This window comes from Eleutherodactylus coqui, chromosome 1 (assembly GCF_035609145.1).
Source record: "Eleutherodactylus coqui strain aEleCoq1 chromosome 1, aEleCoq1.hap1, whole genome shotgun sequence".
In the NCBI taxonomy this organism is placed as follows: Eukaryota; Metazoa; Chordata; class Amphibia; order Anura; family Eleutherodactylidae; genus Eleutherodactylus; species Eleutherodactylus coqui.
In genome coordinates this window covers 184626556-184649621 of record NC_089837.1, presented here as the reverse complement: position 1 = coordinate 184649621, position 23066 = coordinate 184626556, and the positions used below count along the sequence as shown (strand labels likewise).

The window sequence follows — 23066 nt, the reverse complement described above, 5'->3', positions numbered from 1 at the left end:
AAAAAGACAAGATTCCAGCACTCTTGCATCAAAAAAAAAACATGAAATTTTATTTTTTCTTGATATATAAAAACATCATGAAAGTGGAATAAAAGACTAGAAAAGGTTTACGTGTTTCAGATCATAAAAGAGTGACCCTTAATCATAGTAAAGTTCCTAGTACCAAATGCATCCTTTAAAACAAGAATACACCCCCACTGTACAGTAAATTTGTAATGGTTAACGACATGCCATATGACTAACATGGCATACATAGATACATTATAGTATTTCTCATGAATGCCAATTCATATCACATCAACATGTTCTAGTATATGTACATTAGATCAAAACGGAGATTCATATCTGCAGAACAACAGCTATGCAAAACCAAGGTTAAATAAAATGTATAATATGCAGTGCTGGAATATCATCTTTTCCTTCATACTCTGATGCCGGACTGAAGTGTCTGTGTTTCCCTGCCCCTGTTTGGGTGTGTATCATGATGTGGATTTGATCCAGTAGTACATACAGATTGGCTGCAACAGCAGGTTCACAGGACGTCACAGGTTGACTGCAACCTGTAAACGGTAAAGCCTCCTGCACATGGGCGGATGGGACCCCGCTTGCAGGATTCCCGCAGAAGAGATCAACCCAGTGCCCAGCCGGTGACCCTTGTGTACCTGATCGGTGTCTTCTTTCTGTGCTGTGCATGCGCAGGGGGTGTCAGCGCTCAGTGATGATGCGGATCCTGCGGCACCTCTGCAGTGCTCACTGCGAAAGTGGTGTGGGATGGACAGCTTGCATTGACTTCAATGGAAGCAGTCTGTGCGTAGCCTGCACAGAATTGCAGCATGCTGCAATTTCTTCTCCGCGAGCAGAAAATCACAATCGATTTCCACTCGTGGAGGTGAAATTGCGAGTTGTCATATCATGCTATGGGGCAGGATTTGCTGCGGAGTCCTGAGGTGGATGGCCACCGTGGACTCCGCAATGCAAATCCGCCCGTGTGCAGGAGGCCTAAAGAAGATTGCCATCCAAATATAGAAAACTCCATATATTAGTAGCTTAGACATTTGAACAGTATCCTGTTTGCAACTAAATGGAGACACTTTCTTCAACAGTGACAACATGAAATACAGCCATGATGGTTATCAACTTGAAATTAGCTTCTTAGTAACTGTCTTATTGATAGAACTAATTGCTGTATCCTGCTATTTGTTCTTTCCACACAGTGGATGTATACTCAATGTGCTAAAACACTACATAAATTGTACAACTAATTGTGTGTTATTGGTTTTGTTACATTATGTTTGTCTATAATTGTTGCTTAGTTAACAGTCGGACCAGATATTATTAGTAATCAGTACAGAATTCCAAAGGGTTTACTTACTTTTTATATGTATATGGACATAAACTATGCTTTCATATGGCTCAATCACCCATCTAGAACTTTAGGAAGAGCATGTAAAAATATGGCCTCTAGCATAAAATTGGTGAGGAACTAGCTCAAACAATGTTTTCCTGTATGATTTCCAGCCCTTGCTGCTTGATTATACACATGTACTCTGAATGAGATGAGTGCCTTATTTAATATACGGCTGAAAAGAAATCTAATTTAGAAGAAAACAGGGTATTTTACTTGTTTTGTGTATGTTCTTCAGCAATTTATATGGTTATTAATTAGAGATGAGCGAACGTACTCGGTAAGGGCGATTTCGCAATCGAGCACCGCGATTTTCGAGTACTTCACTACTCGGGTGAAAAGTACTCGGGTGCGCTGCGGGTGAGCGGGGGGTTGCAGCGGGGAGTGGGGGGGAGAGGGAGAGAGAGAGGGCTCCCGCCTGTTCCCCGCTGCTACCCCCCACTCCCCTCTGCAACTCCCCGCCCCACAGTGCACCCGAGTACTTTTCACCTGAGTAGTGAAGTACTCGAAAATCGCGGTGCTCGATTGCGAAATTGCCCTTACCGAGTACGTTCGCTCATCTTTATTATTAATCCTTTTAGTAAGACATATGAGGAGTAGAAACTCCTCTATATCCTCTATTCTGTGCTTAAAGTATACCACCATTAAAAAGGAAAAAGTGAAACAAATTCCTTCATTCTCATGATATTGCAGCACAAATGTTAAATAACCTATATAGGCTGCTTCTCATAAGTTGAAAAATTAGAGAAAGAGCACAGTCACAGTCTCTTAAATGGTCACTGCACTTTGACACAACTTGTGTTAATATGACTGCCGATGTGATAACTAGCAAAAGTGCAAATCCCTTTATTTACCTAAATGATGTTTCTGTGCTGAAAAATCCCTCTAAAATACTGGCCAGTAGGGGGCTTACTTCTTTCTAATTTTCTAACCACTGCCTGTTGTCATATGAAGTCTGCTTTCTTTTCTATCATTTCAAAACTGTTACTCTATCAAAGGGGACATTCATTGTGTGTAATCCAACAAAAGGAATAAGAATCCCCATTAGGGGAAAGTTTACATGTGAGATAAGAAAGAATGTAATTTATTAAATGCCTATGTGGGAGTGTTTATGTGGGGCACACATCATGAGCAATAAGACTCCGCCCTAATGAGCATAGGATATATGAGCAAAAATGCAAGAAAATTAATTTTATATCTGTGTAGGATTCAAAGGAGGATGGAGAAACTGAGAATATGGGGAAATAACTGGCACACAACACTTTTTTAATGTGGCTACGTGGTATTTGACCTGCAGTGCTTTGTTCTTGAGGAAGTATAGGATATTAATTCTGCACAAATAGATACATGCCTGCTTCAAAGAGAAATGTATTGGATGCATACTCTTGAATCCTTAGTTCCTAAAGGGTTTAATGAGGTTTGTAATTTTAATGTCTTCATACATGTTCCTGCTCTAGTGTATAAGACATCTTCACAGTAGATGTATTAGCAGCATGTTTTTTTTGAAACAAGGGTTAATATTACAAGATTGTTAACAATACTATAAATCACTTGCACTTTCTTATCTGTTTTGTGTCCCTTGCTGCTCCCAGAATGTATGTCGTATACTTTGCATTTTGTTTTTGTTTAGCAATAATGTATTAACTCAGACTGCTATTTAAAGTGGTGGTGGGAAACAGCACGTTTGAGAAAGGTGGTAAACTCCTGAAACATCTGTGTAAGGGCTCAGTCACATGGGCGCATCGGCAGCCGTACATCAGCGCCGATGCGCCCGTGTGACTGAGGGCTCAGTCAGACGGGCGTTTTTTCGCGCGGTTTGCGCATGCGTCCGGCGATTTTATAAAACCATTGCTTTTCAATGGTATCGGACACATGAGCGCTTTTTATGCGCTCGTCCGATAAATTATAGAACAGAAATCACAGATCGCGCCTATCTGCGATCTGCAATTCCTGTTCTCTTCTCTATATGCGCTCAATGGGGCCGGCGGCAGCAGCGCCGACCCCATTGAGAACATATGGTAGACAAATCATTCTCCTCTGCCACAGCTGTAACAGCTGTGGCAGAGAAGAATGATGTTTGCCCATTGAATTCAATGGAGCTGGCAATACAGCCGGCTCCATTAAAAGCAATGGGCTGCCGGCGAGCGCGGGATGAATTTTTGGGAAGGGCTTAAAAATATAAGCCCTTCCCTGCAATTCATCCATAAATGTGTAAAAAAAAAATATATATATATATATATACTCACCTTGTCCCAGCAGACGGAGTTCAGCCGCGGCCAGCGGCAGTTCTCCTGAACTGCTCTCTGTAGTATTCAGCAGCAGGGACCAATCAGAGGCAGCACTCACTCACCCATTCATGAATTCATGAATGGGTGTGAGTGAGAGCTGCCTCTGATTGGTCAGGCTGTGACCAATCAGAGGCAGTTCATTCAGCAGGCGGGGATTTTAAATCCCCGGCTGCTGAATACTACAGAGAGCAGTTCAGGAGAACTGCCGCTGGCCGCGGCTGAACTCCGTCTGCCGGGACCAGGTGAGTATATATATTTTTTTATTTTTACACATTTCTGGATGAATTGCAGGGAAGGGCTTATATATTTAAGCCCTTCCCGAAAATTCATCCCGCGATCGCCCGCAGCGCATTGCTTTCAATGGAGCCGGCTGTATTGCCGGCTCCATTGATTTCAATGCGCTGGACAGCTCCGGCCCGTTTCTATTGAAACGCGACTAGGAGCAGATTTTTCGGGTGATTTTTCGGCCCCAGTCACGCGATTTGCGGATGCGCATCCGTCATGCGATCTGCAAATCGCGGCAAAAAACGCCCGTGTGACTAAGGCCTGACAGAAGACGGCCGCACCTAAAGACGGCTGTCTCTCTCCAGCGCTGATCATAGAACACATGACTGGCAATGGAGCCAGTCACATGTTCTTCCTTCCGGAGCTGCAGAGAGACGGCCATCTTCAGGTACGTCCGTCTGCTGGTGTCAGTCACACAGGCGCATCGGCGCCGGTGTACAGGTGCCGATGTGCCCGTGTGACTGAGGCCTTACCATGTGAAGACGCTACCTCCTCTCTCTGGCGTTCTCATGCTACTCCAGAATCTAAGCACTGACTTTAAGGGCTCAGTCACACGGGCGCATCGGCACCCGTACACCAGCCCCGATGCGCCCGTGTGACTGAGCCGTCAGCAGGAACTATTTGCGCATCATGGGTGAATGTCTCTAGTTCTTTGCATTATCACAAGTACTGGATTGATTAACGAAGATCATAACGAAAACGTATTAATCAAGTTAAGAAGGTGTTGTAGTCTGTGTATTTTTGTGTGCTGGATGGTTTAAGAGGTGGGATTGAGGAAGCCTCCTTGCTACAGTCTGTAAAACAATTGTCACAGCATTGACAAATATCAGTATTTAACCTTTTTAAAATACATTTATGTGACATGCCCCTGCTATCAATTATCTAATGTGAAGGTCTTAAAGACCTGTGCTAGAGCATTTTAGACATCCAACTTGTCTTACGCAGGTCCAGCACAAAATAGCAGAGGAAATAGTGCTGCATGCAGTGCTTTTTCTTCTGGTAGAATGCAGGGCAGCTCCGCAGAAACCGGACCGCATTATAGTCAATGGGGTCTGTTCGGAGCTGTTTGGTTCCATTATAAGACAGATCCGTTCGGCCAGGAAATTCCCTTTTTCTGCTCCTATAATAGAGCAGGAAAACACAACCCCCGATGCAGATATGAAGGCAGCCTTACTAAATGCAACTATTTAAAATGATAGTGATTGAGGAACTGAAACTTAGTCCTTTTCTTATTTCAAGCTAGGGGTTGTCTTAATTTCCTACGACACCAATGGGTGAGGGGTAAGACTATATAAAACATTACTTGGTTGACCATTTTCCCCTTCGCTAAACTGACCCTGCAGACTATACACTTCTCAAATAAAGCTGTAAGTCTTCATACTGACTGCTTGTGTTAATTTCTGTATCAAAATACTAATATTCCAATTTTATCAAGCTCATTTGAAAAAGCATCCTGCACTTTTAAAAGAAAAATAGCACAGAGAATTGGTTCTTCTCAGCACAAGGTAAGCAGCCTGTTGATTTGTCAAATACTATCCATTCTTTCTAGTATCAGTGGAATAGTGTATTGGATTAGCATTGGAGTATTAAAGCATCGTCTGCAACCTGTAAATAAAGGCCCTTTTAGATGCAACGATTATCGCTCAAAATGTGTTAAAATGGCCAAAAATCTATTGTTCCGTCACTAAGAGATAAAGCAAACATATTTATCGCTCAAAAGAGAGCATGCTGTACTCTCCATGGCATGTTTACACTAGCCAGGAAAGAACAATACAATCTGCCAGCAGCTGGGAGGAGAATAATGCAGCTGTTTGTATAGCTGGGTGTGTGTTTAAACACATGATGGGCTCTGCAAACAGTGCCTGGAGGCCCTTTACATGTAAACGAAGGTGACAATAATGGCCATTAACACTTTATGCAAATAGATCACTAAATCTTTCAGTCTTTCATTTGTTTGGATTATCTTTGTGTGTAAAAGGGCCTTAAGTCATAACAGTGAGTATTGTGTTGGGTTGTCTTATCTGCAACAGTTAGAGAATGTTGTAAGTACAACAACTTTCTATAACTAACATGTTAGTGTTGCTCTGCACTCACTTGAGTTTACACACAATACTCAGTGCATCATATATATGCTAGCTTGGAAGACATTGGTGCTGTGACTCAATCACATTAATCACCTCCAATAAGGGCTTATTTACATGGGTGATTTTTACATCAGTGGGCGGTGCATGTTTGCAACCGACTGCACGCAGACAGCACACTGACCCATTACAGTCAGTGGGGCTACTCAGATATTCATTTTTTTTTATTGTAAAAAAGAAAAAATACAGTATATCCCTTTTTGCTGTGATTTCTTGGATGTCAGTCACCAATTAAAGTTAATGAGTGTGCAAAAACATCTGTTGACATCCGTGTGCACTCTCTTTTCCACTGGTCATGACACACTGATGACTCAAGGAAGTATAAAATGGACACAAAAAACACATGGATGTAACACTGATATACACATAGATTAAAATCAGTGCTTTTTCAATGACTAAAATTGGGAAACTCCTGTGAGTCAGCTCTGAGTCATTGTCTAGCCTTTTTACATGGGCCAACAATAGGACACAAACATTCATAGAAATGCTCATTTGCATCATTGTTGGCCCGTGTGAAGCTGCACATGATTGCCTGATAAATAGGCAAATAATAATTTATCATGATGACTGAGTCAATTATGCCGCCAGAAAAAAGTTATTGTTCTTGGCAGCCAGTCTCCCCTTGTTAATGAGGCATATGTTGCTGAGAAAGTACTATGGGGAAAGTTCCGATTCAAGTTCCCTATCCATCATGTGCCCACAACACTGAATGCCAATATTCTGTTGCCTGGAAGTCCCCTCCTAGAATAAAGTGCTGGGCAAGTGCCAGCACTACTAATTACAAGCAGAGCACCCCTTCCCCCAATCCAAGTGAATAGGGGGATAAACGATAGCATGAATGATCATTCGTCCTCAATATTAGCCTGTGAAAAATAGCCAATTAAAAGTGTGCCAATTTTAATATTCATTGCCTGTTTAACAGTGTCATTAGCCCATGAAATCCTGCACTGAGCAGGGGGTTGGACCCAATGACCCTGGAGGTCACTTCCAACTCTACCATTCTATGAAATATTTTCCATAGTTATGGGAGAACCTCTTATAATTGTTCATCTGAACCCATTTCTATCCTAAATAAGCCTTCTGTAGGGGCAAGTAATGCTATGTATTGTTATTTTTTTTGCCCAGAGCTATTATGGTGGAATTCTACGTACGTTTTGTTTACTAAATGTTTTCTGATACGTCAGCTTGGTTGGACAATTGTTGGGGTTAAAAATGAAAGATGCTTTACTACTATGACACGGTTCAAACTAATAAAATATGCAGTATAATAACATGTAATTCACATTTGATTCATCACTTTGTTGAGATAACAAAACATTTCAAAATATTTTGTATATAGGAAATACTGATGAGCTACATAAAAGTCATACGACCACAAGATTCTATAGGTCAGTGAAAGTAAAAACATTTCTAAGGCACTGGTAATAAAATGGTGTGCTTAGTTAGACTTAGTAAAATGCATAAAAAGAGAATGTTTTCACCATGCTGGTGCCTTGGAGATTTGTTGACCTTGTATGTCAGTAGGGTTGAAATTAAACACGCATATTGATATAGTGATGCATGGAACACACAACAGATCTGTAGGTGAATCAATGACTTTCATAATTTGTCAAGATCTGACTCTTACCATTGTATCATTTTAAATTAGCTGATCTGATTAATGTAAGTACTTTGTAATTCTTAAAACGTTATCTTCGGCTTTTGCTGGAGTCGAGGTGCCCACTTCCCTCTCATAGTCTCACCTACATGACTCCCGCTAAATGCGAGATCCACAGGTGTTTTCTTGCAGGCCTGTCCTGCAGTCTGCCTGAATTTCCAGATAGTGGTCAGCTGTTATGGAACCCGATTCCCGCTGAACGGGAAATCCACAGGTGGTACCTTTATACGAAATAAATTACAGCTATCTCTGTGCATGAGTGCACAGTTACTCCCTATTCAAATCACATGACAGCTGGTGCCTGAGATCCCAGTGTGCAGGGAGGCTGCAAAATGGTCTGCTAACAGATGCCTGTGAATCTCCTGAACTGCGAGGACCACATAAATTAGACTTTAGCGTTGGGGAAGACAAAATCTACATTTTCAGCTTTTGCTCAGTGAATGGGTTGTGTTATGATAGAAAGTTATACCCATCCACAGAATAGGGAATAACTTCCAGATCAGTGAGAGTCCGACTGTTGGGACTGCCACTAAGAATAGGGCTCTGACTTCTCTTAAAGTGGGAGCAGCAACAGTTGCAAATGAGCCCTGCCATTCCATTCATTTCATTGAGACCACTGGAGATAGCTGAGTTGAAGGGCTCAGCTAGCTCAGGCAGTCCAATTGAAATGAATGGAGCAGCGGTTGCGGCTGTCACTGCTCTCATTTCAGGAGCAGGGGCGTAACTATAGGAGGTGTAGGGGGTGCGGTTGCACCCGGGCCCAGGAGCCTTAGGGGGCCCATAAGGCCTCTCTTCTCCATATTGGGATCCCAGTACTATGAAAAAAGCATTATAGTTGGGGCCCCGTTACAGATTTTGCATCCGGGCCCAGAAGCTTTAAGTTACGCCTCTGTGCTGGAGTATATTCTCAGGATCAGGGGTGGTCCCAGGCTTGGATACCCCGTGATCTGAAAGTTATTCTCTATTCTGTTAATAGGGGGATAACTTTCTATCATGGCACAACCCCATTTACATTTGATAAAATATTATCCCCAATTCACAAAAGATTTCTGGTTCATAATAACTTTTAATAATACATGCATTACACATGCACTTATAAAGAACTATTCAACATGCAAGCTATTACAGTTTTTTAAAATATGCTGCATGCTGCAATTATTAACAAAGAAAAACATCCAATTATACTACATCTCGTTCTGTTATCTCACTGTACTGATGCCACCATGTTAGCTAATGCAGGTAAATCAACCAGTATCATTGCTAATGTAATATTATATCTAAAGCCTTTATCCAAAGGATTTACTTTCCAAGCTAATAACCAATATCATGTAAAAAGCATTTCATGGCATTATTTATCGGTCGCCTTCCTGATGTAACTTGTACAGTAAGTCATCGTGTCTGAATAGATATTTGTGGTAATTCAACAGAATTCGTGACTACACAGCACTTTAGAAGAGCTGCTAACTTTTCGCAATTAGACTACTAAACTTTTTCAGAATTTGTAAATACCAAATGCATCATGAAAACAGTTTCATTTTTATATAAGTTTCAAAACTATTACTTTAACAAACTGAGTACTCAGCACAATTCATTTGGAACTAGCAAAACAGAAAAAGAAATGCTTGGTTATATTACATTTTTTAAAGGAGTTGCATGCTATTAAATATCAGTCTGACTGCTGTAGCTTGTTATTAGTGTTGTCTTCAGCAAATAAAACAATGAAAATGCAAAGAAAGAAAACCATTAGATAAATTATTGTAAAAATGTTAAGTAGGCGTAGCAGGCAACCTGGTCTGCAGTCTATGGATCCAGAAAGCCAGATCATTGGAGGCTGCATAACATATGCATTGTAAATGGGACTGTTGGTTGTTTTGGTATGATTGATATTATCTAATCTCATGATATTGCTTTTGTATTGTATACTATGAAGGGTAGGTTTAGCAGCGCTTGAAGCATTATATAGTTTTCTTGGATATAACCATAAACTTATCTAGGGAAGTGAGAGAAAGCAGAAAACCAGCAAAGACAAGCAAAAGTTTAAACATAGAAGAAGACAATAAAGGAATAAGAAAATGAACTAACAGAGAGAAGCCAGGAGAAAGATACAGAATTGGGCTAAAGACACTCTTAGATCAGTTTAATACGGCTGGGTGTGCCACACCAATGTATGTGTTGAATAGGGGAATTCTAAAAAGGGTTATGGGACCACGTTTATGAAGTTTGGCTCAGAGCTGAACTCTGAGTCATGAAGGAGAGTCATGCCAGCTTTTCCCAACCCACATTATTAAGACCAACAGCTGTTGGTCTCTCTTCCCTTCTGTCACTCCGCATGCTGCAGGTGGGAAGAGGCTGGTGTGGCCCACATCCGTGACTACAGAGCTCAACTTTAAGTCAATCTTCATGAACATGGTGACAGAATCGCTTTAAAATATATGTATGTATTTGACATTATATTTCAAATTAAAGGGATTCCCCGGGAATAGAAAGAAGCTAATATCTAGTAATTTTTGACTTACTGCCACTACATACATGCAGTAGCACATTCCTGACCAGTTTTCTCTAACCAATGGCAAAATACTTATATTTGCCACCAAGGTCAAAGTCAGATCATTAGCAGTTAACATTAGTCTAAGATCCATGCCATAGTTTTAAGAGACTTTTTGAAGACTTAATACCCCCTGCCATATTTGAAAGTCGCCCAAGAACTAGAAAAGGTTGGGGAGCTCCACCCTAGAAATACTGCTTTTTCTATGGGCTTCCAAGTGTCCATGAAAAAAATCTTAAAAATTACAATTTGTCCTGTCAATATTATCCTCAGACATTTTATATGTTCTGTTAACAAGATGGACATATCCACATATGATCCACAAGCCTATCAGGTCACACCGCTGTTTTTCATATTGTAACAGGTCTATCCTACTTTTAATCCCTCTGGACATCCGTCATTTTAATTATCCCATCTGTTCAGTATCTGTTTGAGATATTAATATGAAGAGGTGTTGTGTTGCATTAAGAGGAACACAAGGGTGATTCAGTTTAGATAAGCTTGCAGGTTCAGTCATTCAATCTAATATCAAATTCTATTTTTAAGACAACAGCACATCCGGGAAGTGGGAACAAAAAACTGCCAGCGCACAATATGTCATTACAGGCAGCAAGCAGCAGTGAAAGTTGCAAGCAGTTTGAGAATACCACAAAACCCAAAATGAGGCCACAAGAAGGATTAGGCAAGGACAGATTAGAGATTACAAAGCACAGGAAGAGAAAGTCACCCATCATGCACCTTCTATCAGCTGGCATTCTCAGATATCATATGAGCAGACAGGATGCTGAATACCTAGGATTCCGAAAGCTGTACATCCTGAAGAGCTTCTGTTTATTACTACAAAGCTTACTAGGAGTGAGGGGAAATAGAGGATCACATTACTAAGCATGACACTCTCAGGAAACGTGTTAGGCCTCATTATGTACTATTATTCCACTTTATTAATGAAAAACAGTCCAAGCAGTGACACTTAAAACATTATTCACAAATAAATCCATTGAAAGCACCAGACAAGTCATTAGATTGTTATGTCTTGTGTGTTATGATCAAATTGTGACAAGTCTCTTCACCATTTCTATCGATCAGTTGGCTGAAGTTACATAGTTATATAGATATATCCAAAATTAAAGGGAGGTAAATAGGCACCGTTGTGCATACAAACATGGCAAAAGATAGTATTAATGGGGGCTGGATCCTAAGGTCTCCACCAATTACTAGAATCGATACCACCAGCCTATGATGGCTTCACTAGGGAAATACTATACCAAGCCATTACAGACCTTGGCTGAACGGGAGTTAAAGGGACAAGAATGTCTACAGATTCCCCTTCTTCTAGTGGCTGTATTTGGATCCCCACCAATACTATCATTTAACATCCCTGTATCATTCAGAAAATACAATTTTGATCAAAAAAGTGCAAACTTAAAGCAGAGTTCGTACAATGCCGGATTGATCCCCACATGCATTCTTTTACACCAATCTGTGATCAAAATGGATAAGTGCAATGGAAATAGAAAAATTTAAATTTAACCTCACTTTTCCGTTCTGATCCCAGTTTTCAATAAAGAAAACACATATGGGAACTCTGCTGTAATGCGTGAACAGAGCATAAAAGGAAAACGTTTAATAATGAAATTCAAGGAGAACTATAAAGGTATCGACTTGTAAAATAGCATAATCTTATGGCAGAAGACAGTTTTCCTTTGTATTTTTGTAAATTTTGCACAATTTTTGTACTTCTGCAGTGAGTCATTCAGAATCTCTTATTATGTATTACATAACTGCAATTTTAAACTATTTGAGAAAATTCCACAACTCTTATGATACATTATTCTTAAAGCTTTATATGTATACTTAGTATTACCCATACATGATATATTTCCAGATATATTAATATATAAATCTATTACACTTTTAAGTCAACAAACTTTGACTTCTACACCAAGCTTATATAACTGAAATGCATCTCCAATTTACTGTAAGAATAATCATGCCCAAGGGCAGATTGGGAACCCAAAGTGGCCCTGGAAAATAATTACAAAATGGTCTTATGTTGCAGGTGAGCCAAAACTGGTAGTACGTGGGAAGAACACATAGGCAAGGGTCAACGCACCACCAAGTGCAGCCATGAGCAACATGATCACCGGACAGGTATATTGTACAGTACGCCTATGTGTTATTCTGTAATCCCATGGCATTTCAGAATAAACATACTTTGAAGTTTGATTCAAAAAGGTGCAACAAGGCACAGGAGCATTGCTGCTCCCAACCTTTTTCTGCTTGCACTATATAGTGTGACTGCTCTATGCCTATACACAAAGAAGAAGAGAGCTGTCACTCTACATCATGTGAGTGGAGAGAGGCCGGCGTACGCCATCACCATCCAAGTCCATACCAAGTCAAACGTCAAAGTATCTTTATTCTAAAATGCCATGGCATTTCAGAATAATACATACATAGGTGTACTGTACATACCCATTTCGTGTTCAGAATGAACCTTGTGACAGGTTCCCTTTAATAGCAACATACTGTCATACTGCCATCATGGCCACATAATACCACAAGACTGCTAATGAAAAAAAAAACACTTTACAAAGATGAATATTACTCCCATATAGCAGTATATACGAGCTCTACAGAGATGATAAGTGGTTACAGTACCATTATATCCAGTGATCACAGGTGATATCCCCTCTGACTGGGGTTGTTCACTATCTCTTTCATCTCCATTTAGAAGCTATTGTTTCCCCCTGGTCACAACTTGTCTGCAGAATTTGATATACAGACATTTTTGACTCTTAATGCCCCTCTGGACCGCCATTACTTCGTAATGCCTTTCCTGGCTGCCATTAACTAAGAAGGTCCTTTATATATACTCACCTGCATCACTGCTTCCGCTCCCGGCCTCTGCATTCCACATCACTTGCATTGCTCACTGGAAGACGTCTTGCTGAAGTGATGGCTATGGCTAGTCCTGGGCCTCTCAAGCACTAAGCCCAAGGTTTAGCCATAGCAATCATGTGTGTATGTAACATGATTGCTCTAGTAAGAAGTTCTCCAGTGAGCACTGTGGGTGGCATGGAATGCAGAGGCTGGGAGCAGAGATGCAGGTGAGTATCTCTTTTTTTAAGTTGACTGCACTTCACCAGATAAGCTTAAATTAAAAAAAAACATCCACCCTCCTAACCAGTCTCAGGACCTGATCGGCCCCCAGGAATTTGTCCTGGTGGGTTCAATGGCCAGTCCACCTCTGCTCATGCTTTTTCATAGTAATTTCCTCACAAATTGCCTTCAGCAACAAGAAAAGCCTGTTTATTACCATCTACTAAGCTAAAACTTAACTTTTATTCATTTGCAATTAAAATTTGTATTTTAAATTAGCCCCCACAAGTGCTAATTTAAAATTCTGGGAAGCTGTCCTGTCAGTCACTGACTGATTCTGAAGGTCAGCTGGAGAAATAAAACACTCTGCAGTAACAAAGTAAGTCCCAATGTCCATGGGCGGGTTTGATTTGTGGAATCCGCGCGGAGCACCCACTCGGGAGATCTGCAAATGCAGCCACCCACAGAGATGCATGGGCATCTGCAAATGGAATAAAACCATGCGGATTCAATTTATGGACCTTTTTGGTCCAAAAAAAACTTGCAGCATGCTCCATTTTGAAGTCATTAGAAGCAGCCTGATTCGCGGCGTACTCGCAGCTGACACTATGGATGTGCCACGCATCCACGGTAAAGCAGGAGATTTAGAAAAGAAGAACCTGTACTGTGTATATCCGACTGCAAGCCGTGAGAACCATGTGCAGTACAGTGCACCTAGATGTGAAGGGATCCGTGCAGACGCCGCTGCCGGGGAAAACAGGTAAGCAGGGCTCACTGACTGCGGACATGGGCGGATTCCGTGTGGGATTCCCTGGACATGAGGGCTAAAGTATTATGTATTGAGTGGTGTTGTGTTTATAGTCTACCATGTTTCATTGATATTATTCAGCCCAGACCACTGATGATCCTGGATCTTCAGCAAAACATGTTGGGAGCCATATTATGTAGTTTTAATAATTAGCAATTGTGTGTCCTGCCTAATATCATTTGAACATCGTGGATTGCAGACACAGTACATACTACTAATCCATAATGTATAAAACAATATACAGTGGGGAAAAAAAGTGTTTAGTCAGATACCAATTGTACAAGTTCTCCCACTTAAAAAGATGAGAGAGGCCTGTAATTGACATCACAGGTAGACCTCAACTATGAGAAACCATGAGAAAACACATCCAGAAAATCACATTGTATGATTTTTAACGAATTTATTTGCAAATTATGGTGGGAAATAAGTATTTGGTCAATAACAAAAATTTATCTCAATACTTTGTTATATATCCTTTTTTGGCAATGACAGAGGTCAAACGTTTTCTGTAAGTCCTCACAAGGTTGGCACACACTGTGGCTGGTATGTTGGCCCATTCCTCCATGCAGATCTCCTCAAGAGCAGTGATGTTTTGGGGCTGTCGCTGGGCAACATGGACTTTCAACTCCATCCAAAGGTTTTCTATAGGGTTGAAATCTGGAGACTGGCTAGGCCACTCCAGGACCTTGAAATGCTTCTTACGAAGCCACTCCTTCGTTGCCCTGGTGGTGTGCTTGGGATCATTGTCATGCTGAAAGACCCAGCCACGTTTCATCTTCAGTGCCCTTGCTGATAGAAGGAGGTTTGCACTCAAAATCTCACGATACATGGCCCCATTTATTCTTTCATGTATACAGATCAGTCATCCTGGTCCCTTTGCAGAGAAACAGCCCCAAAGCATGATGTTGGCACCCCCATGCTTCACAGTAGCTATGGTGCTCTTTGGATGCAACTCAGCATTCTTTCTCCTCCAAACACGACGAGTTGTGTTTCTGCCAAACAGTTCTACTTTGGTTTCATCTGACCATATGACATTCTCCCAATACTCTTCTGGATCACCCAAATGCTTTCTAGCAAACTTCAGTTGGACCCAGACATGTCCTGGCTTAAGCAGAAGGACATGTCTGGCACTGCAGGATCTGAGTCCCTGGCGGCGTAGTGTGTTACTGATGGTAGCCTTTGTTACGTTGGTCCCAGCTCTCTGCAGGTCATTCACTGGGTTCCCCAGTGTGGTTCTGGGATTTTTTCTCACCATTCTTGTGATCATTTTGACCCCACAGGATGAGATCTTGCGTGGAGTCCCAGATCGAGGGAAATTATCAGTGATCTTGTATCTCTTCCATTCTCTAATTATTGCTCCCACAGTTGATTTCTTCACACCAAGCTGCTTGCCTATTGCAGATTCAGTCTTCCCAATCTGGTGCAGGGCTACAATTTTGTTTCTGGTGTCCTTCGACAGCTCTTTGGTCTTTATCATAGTGAAGTTTGGAGTGTGACTGCTTGAGGTTGTGGACAGGTGTCTTTTATACTGATAACAGGTGCCATTACTACAGATAATGAGTGGAGGACACAGGAGCCTCTTAAAGAAGAATTTAAAGGTCTGTGAGACTCAGAAACCTTGCTTGTTTGTAGGTGACCAAATACTTATTTTCCACCATAATTTGCAAATAAATTCGTTAAAAATCATACAATGTGATTTTCTGGATGTGTTTTCTCATGTTGTCTCTCATAGTTGAGGTCTATCTATGATGCCAATTACAGGCCTCTCTCATCTTTGTAAGTGAGAGAACGTGTACAATTGGTACTAAATACTTTTTTTCCCCACTGTATAATACTTTACTCTGCTGCAGAGTGCTTTATTACTCAAGCTACCTTTAGCTGGGAATCAATCAATAAGTCATAGGACAGCTACCTGGAATTTTAAATTAGCAATGGTTGGTGAAATACCAATTTTAATTTCTCATAAATGAACGTTAAATTTTAACTTGGTGTATGATAATTAATGGGCTTGTCTAGCTGCTGAGGGAAAATTGTGAGGATAAATCTATATAAATATCCCTAGACATCCATTTGAGTCAATCTTTTTTTATTCTTGCCTTTTCATAGTAATTCTCAAATACATGACATCTTAATTTGCTAAATAAATGTTTCTCTAGTTCTGTCCACGGGGCATGTAGACTGAAAATGACTTGCAATCTTTTGTACAGCAGACAGAGCTTCCTGCGGGCACCCCGAAAATATATAGCTGAATGTACTGAAAGATTGGTTAGCATCTATAATAGCCTAACAAGTCCTTCAGAAAAGTTCTATTACTACAATTGTGATTGGTTTTTAAGTATTAAAAAACACCGGGAAGTTTGGTTAATCTACAGTTTCCATGGAGAAAGACTTTTTCGACTGTTAACTCCTTCTAATATATGAACTAAAAATATTTTCCCCCTCTCTCCCTGGGATTTGGAGAAGAGGATAAGAATTTTATTTTGTGATTGTAGAATCCTTTTTGTAATTTTTTGATAAAAAAAGAAGAAAAGAAGAGGATGTAATGTAGTTAGTGTTATTTCATTGATATCTTAGCATTTTTTCCACAAAAAATCTCTTGCCATATTTATGCCAAAAGCATTTGCACAGGTTGCAAAAAGTATTGGTAATTCTTTTTACGTACATCTATAACTGCGATCGTAAAAGCAAAGAGACAGAAAAATGACAAAATGATAATCTCATAACAAATAAAGGGACAGTTCAGGGGCTAAAAATACTAGCCAAGAATGACATGTGGGGAAGAGTCGGGACTGAATATAAATGTCAATTTTTGTAGGCAGATCATGTTTTTTTTTCGAAACTAGTGTAACACTTTGTTTGATTTTGTCGATTTCTTAACATTTTTCCCCAAAAACCTCTTGCAATAATTATGCTCTTAGAATAATGTGGTTAATTCTTGTTAAATACAATATTGTTTGCTTCTCTTAATGCAATTGGAGAAGCAGAGTAAATCAGAAAACTAAAAAGGGGGTTGGAAAAAATAAAATGGCAATTATTACGGGCAGACTAAGATCTTTCGTGAACTGATTTTTCTTTTGCCTGTTACATTACTTGGATCATATGCACTCAAACTATAAGACGTAACAAAGCTGCAGACCAACCATAAATATATCCTCTGGTGTGTTTATTCAGTGATATTTGCTAATGATCAAGAGCATATTAAGTGAGTTAACAAACAATAACTACTGCCACCAGACATCGTTAGAACTTACAGACTCACTAGTCCATGAGAAAAATATTTCTGGATTACTGAAATAGCAGAATCATTACACAATAATTTATTATGCTGACATAATATCCAGTCTAATCAGCTAGTCTTCTAATTCAGTAGTAATTTACTTTATTTTCTTTTTCTTAATTTTCTAAACTGTTAAGACCCGCTGAGATTTTTTTGCCTTTTGTTTTTCATTTTTGGTTATTTCTTTCTTCATTATTAACCCATCCCTTTCTTGGGTTTTCCAGATAAATAGAGGCTACATCAGTTTGCCAAATTATACAGTTTTTTGGTTTAACGAGTTAACACATTGCTCATTTTATATATCTGCACTTTTGATACATCGATGTCTTCCTTGAATTATTTCATTTATTCAGTGTATCCTTGTTATATTTATGTTTTTGATATAAGCAAATGGGCCATAATGTGTCACTTTAAAACAGCAGAGTGTACTGTTTGCTAACGTTCAGAAAACCAACAGAATGGCATTTCCACTGAAATAAGGGGTTAGAAAAACGTTATCGCTATAGTGTTGTGATTGGCTAACTAATGTCAAACCTGTTCCATGCACATCTAGTCACTATCACAATTTAGATATAAAGAATTTGCACCAATATTTTGTGCAGGTGAAGATAAAATTTTAATGTTTTGTCATAAATCCAAGACTAAAATTAACTAGTCATGCAAAAAGATACGAGTATAATACTAGTAAATGTAGACTGGGATACAAATTATTGGAAGTAAGAAGGCAAGAAATTCAGGTCAAATAATATGCTTTGGAACAAGAAATAAGACAGGAGAAAATGACCAATTGACAAATCTTTTTCTTTAGCAATGCAAACATTGCAACTGGACATCAGCCACAGCCAAAAATTATCAAAATCAGACTATATGCTTTGAGATGAAAATGTCAATTGCTATAGCAAAGACATGACCTGATAGTGGAAAAATCATGAAATTTTCATTCTCAGGCTCTAAATACAGATGAAAAGAAAAATTACATCAGACTTCAAAAATATGATTCAGAGAACCCTCTGCCTATAAGGAGGCATTATAACCTTATGTCAGATTGTAGACTGAATGAATAGAAAACCAGTTAAATTGTCATGAAAGATAAATAAGAAAGATTAAAAAAGACAGAACATAAGTGGAACTGAATTGTAAACTACAGTGAGCTGCCAAGAAGGACAAAGAACAACGAACAACAGAAATAAAATTTAAGTTGGAAACCTGGGACAACAATAAAGTTTTCTCAGAGGATCTGAGAGCTCAATGGCAAATAAAGCCTAGCTGCATAATGAAGGATGTGATAAAACAAACATGGAAGGAAATCCAACAGGTCTTTACAGAGAAGATATCAATTACCACAACACTTTTTAATGTCAGATTTTTTTAAATCCTTGTGCTAGGAGGCATATTTTGGCATAAGCAATCATTGCAAAATGAAAAGGCTACAGGAAAAGATAGCAGAGAGCCAAAGTGTTAAATGATGTCCATGGTGGTGTACACCAGACATAATGGTGATATAAAACTACAAGAAAAGATATTATTGGTACTAGAGATGAGCGAGCATACTCACTAAGGCAAACTACTCGATCGAGTAGTGCCTTATTCGAGTACCTGCCCGCTCGTCTCTAAAGATTCGCGTGTCGGCGGGGGTGAGCGGTGAGTTGCGGGAGTGAGCAGGGGTGGAGCGGGGGGGGGGGAGAGAGTGAGAGATCTCCCCTCCGTTCCTCCCTGTTCTCCCACGCCGCTCCCCGCCCTCTGCCGGCAGCTGAATCTTTAGAGACGAGCGGGCAGGTACTCAAATAAGGCACTACTCGCTCAAGTAGTTTGCCTTAGCGAGTACGCTCGCTCATCTCTAATTGGTACACATATCTTCAACAAAATATGACAAGGATTCTGGAAAACAACTAACATATTGGTGGTGATCAATGAAGTTTATATTCTAAAACCAAAGAAAGCGCAGTGAAACCTAAAACAATATGTGCGCTATTATACGATTTATGTATTGTACCAGCAAATGTAGAAACACAGGAAAGTAGAAGAGTAATGTTGGTGCAATTTGAATTACTGGTAATACCAAGAAATGCAATTAGAGAGTTAAAATTAAACCTTTGTCCATGTTTGTGGGAAAAGGAATGTACTCAAACATTTTCTAGCCGTTATGAGTAACTTCTAATAGGTATACCATAGTATTGGTTGAAAATAGATAACTTATTTTCAGGTTGGAAAAGCAAGAGTATAAGGCTACAAACGTTGAACATACAAGAGAAAAGGAACTAAGGAAAATCATTAAGAACTGAAGAGGTTTCTGATAGGGCAATGACACTATAGAGAAAAGACTTTATTGATTTTAGTTAAATCCAGTTCATAGATAAATCATTTTTATGTTTACACATATTTTTAAAACATTTCTATCCCCAGAAATTCCAGGTCAAATGCTAAATGGCACCACATGCTGTTTCTATTGAAGAGACTTTCTGTGTCTTGTCCTCCTCAGTCAATGATGAAAAGTGGTCTCACCTACTGAGTCTTGCTTCTCAGCCTCACATTTTTTCACTCTCTTATCACTTGTTCATCATCTCTTCTGACATCAGAGAAGACACAGCAACTTCAGAAGCAGCCACTCACCACATCAGGAATCCCTCCACATACCCAGTGGAGCAGAGAGAAGCAAGGATGAGCATGTGTGGCTACCTTTGAACAATTACTGAGGTGGACTCAGAATAGAAACATATGGTTGTGATATTCTAACATAAGTCCTGGAATATCTGGGGAAAGTTTAAATACAAAAAATGTTTTTAATCGTGGGCTTGATATAACTATAAAAGAATATTTTTAGTACTGGAGAAGACCTGAAAGGGAGCAGGCAGCTTTTGTTTATGTGTACCAGTAATTAAGAAGAGATAAATTTATGCTGAAGCAAAATCCGAAATGAAGAAAAATACTTGAAAAGCAGTTTGGTGTTTATTAGAGATGAGCGAACGTACTCGTCCGAGCTTGATGCTCATTCGAGTATTAGCGTGTTCGAGATGCTCGTTATTCGAAACGAGCACCACGCGATGTTCGAGTTACATTCACTTTCATCTCTGAGACGTTAGCGCGCTTTTCTGGCCAATAGAAAGACAGGGAAGGCATTACAACTTCCCCCTGCGACGTTCAAGCCCTATACCACCCCCCTGCAGTGAGTGGCTGGCGAGATCAGGTGTCACCCGAGTATAAAAATCGGCCCCTCCCGCGGCTCGCCTCAGATGCCTTCTGACATAGTTCAGGGAAAGTGCTGTCTTGCTGGAGTTGCTATAGGGAGAGTGTTAGGAGTTATTTTAGGCTTCAAGAACCCCAACGGTCCTTCTTAGGGCCACATCTAACTGTGTGCAGTAGTGTGGAGGCTGCTTTTTGCAGTGTTGCACATTTATTTTTTTTTTTGTATATCGGCCGTGCAGAGCATTGCGTCCTGCAGTAATTTTACATAGTACAGGGCCAGTAGTGGTGAGGCAGGGACAGAAGACATATTTAGTTTATATAGGCAGTGGGCCTTTCCAAAAACATTTGGGAAAAAAAATCTATTTAGGCTGCCTGTGACCATCCTCAGTGTACTGGGTCTCTGCTGGGGGTAGTTGTCCTAATTCATACGCAGCCAGCTAAGTGTTACAGCAGGCTTGCGCAAAATTCTTTCCTGGCTCTGCTGTGTGTTCCATAAGCGAAGTCAGCCTCCAACCACAGGCCAATAAGCGGCACATTTAATTACAGCATTCTGTTTCTGCACTACTGGTAATACAGCATGCTGAGGGGTAGGGGTAGGCCTAGAGGACGTGGACGCGGGCGAGGACGCAGAGGCCCAAGTCAGGGTGTCGGCACAGGCCGAGCCAGTGCGGTGGCCAGGGATAGAGGCAGGGCCAGACCGAATAATCCACCAACTGTTTCCCAAAGCGCCCCCTCGCGCCATTCCACTCTGCAAAGGCCAAGGTGCTCTAAGGTGTGGCAGTTTTTCACAGAGACGCCTGACGACCGACGAACAGTGGTGTGCAACCTTTGTCGCGCCAAGATCCGCTGGGGAGCCACCACCACCAGCATGCGCAGGCATATGATGGCCAAGCACCCCACAAGGTGGGACGAAGGCCGTTCACCGCCTCCGGTTTGCACCACTGCCTCTCCCCCTGTGCCCCAACCTGCCACTGAGATCCAACCCCCCTCTGCGGACACAGGCATGAGTGCCTAGCGGCCTGCACCCACACCTTCACCTCCGCTGTCCTCGGCCCCATCCAGCAATGTCTCTCAGCGCAGCGTCCAGACGTAGCTAGCGCAACTGTTTGAGCGCAAGTACGCTGCCACGCACCCGCACGCTCAAGCGTTAAATGTGCACATAGCCAAATTGATCAGCCTGGAGATGCTGCCGTATAGGCTTGTGGAAACGGAGGCTTTCAAAAGCATGATGGCGGCGGCGGCCCCGCGCTACTCGGTTCCCAGTCGCCACTACTTTTCCCGATGTGCCGTCCCAGCCCTGCACGACCACGTCTCCCGCAACATTGTACGCGCCCTCACCAACACGGTTACTGCCAAGGTCCACTTAACAACGGACACGTGGACAAGCACAGGCGGGCAGGGCCACTATATCTCCCTGACGGCACACTGGGTGAATTTAGTGGAGGCTGGGACAGAGTCAGAGCCTGGGACCGCTCACGTCCTACCCACCCCCAGAATTGCGGGCCCCAGCTCGGTGCTGGTATCTGCGGCGGTGTATGCTTCCTCCACTAAACCACCCCCCCCTCCTCCAACGCAACCTCTGTCTCGCAATCAAGATGTGTCAGCAGCAGCACGTTGCCAGCAGTCGGTGTCGCGCGGCGTGGCAGCACAGCGGTGGGCAAGCATCAGCAGGCCGTGCTGAAACTACTCAGCTTAGGAGAGAAGAGGCACACGGCCCACGTACTGCTGCAGGGTCTGATAGAGCAGACCGACCGCTGGCTTTCGCCGTTGAGCCTCCAACCGGGCATGGTCGTGTGTGACAACGGCCGTAACCTGGTGGTGGCTCTGCAGCTCGGCAGCCTCACGCACGTGCCATGCCTGGCCCATGTCTTTAATTTGGTGGTTCAGCGCTTTCTGAAAAGCTACCCACACTTGTCATACCTGCTCGGAAAGGTGCGCCGGGTCAGCGCATATTTCCGCAAGTCCAAGACGGACGCTGCCACCCTGCGGACCCTGCAACATCGGTTTAATCTGCCAGTGCACCGACTGCTGTGCGACGTGCCCACACGGTGGAACTCTACGCTCCACATGTTGGCCAGACTCTATGAGCAGCGTAGAGCTATAGTGGAATACCAACTCCAACATGGGCGGCATAGTGGGAGTCAGCCTCCTCAATTCTTTACAGAAGAGCGGGCCTGGTTGGCAGACATCTGCCAGGTCCTTGGAAACTTTGAGGAGTCTACCCAGATGGTGAGCGGGGATGCTGCAATCATTAGCGTCACCATTACTCTGCTATGCCTCTTGAGAAGTTCCCTGCAAAGCATAAAGGCAGACGCTTTGCACTCGGAAACGGAGTCGGGGGAAGACAGTATGTCGCTGGATAGTCAGAGCACCCT

General features: G+C 41.6%; 1 protein-coding gene across 3 annotated transcripts in view; it reads right to left on the bottom strand.

Moving 5' to 3' along the window:
• Positions 1-23066, bottom strand: part of KCNQ5 (potassium voltage-gated channel subfamily Q member 5) — a 563081-nt gene that overhangs the window by 49389 nt on the left and 490626 nt on the right. The window contains exon 10 of one of the 3 annotated variants that reach the window (XM_066604505.1): positions 11114-11170. The exons of the other annotated variants lie outside the window; for them this stretch is intronic. Within the exon in view, the coding sequence (XP_066460602.1) occupies positions 11114-11170 (57 nt within the window). The remainder of the gene's footprint in view (positions 1-11113; positions 11171-23066) is intronic. 3 annotated transcript variants of the gene reach the window in all.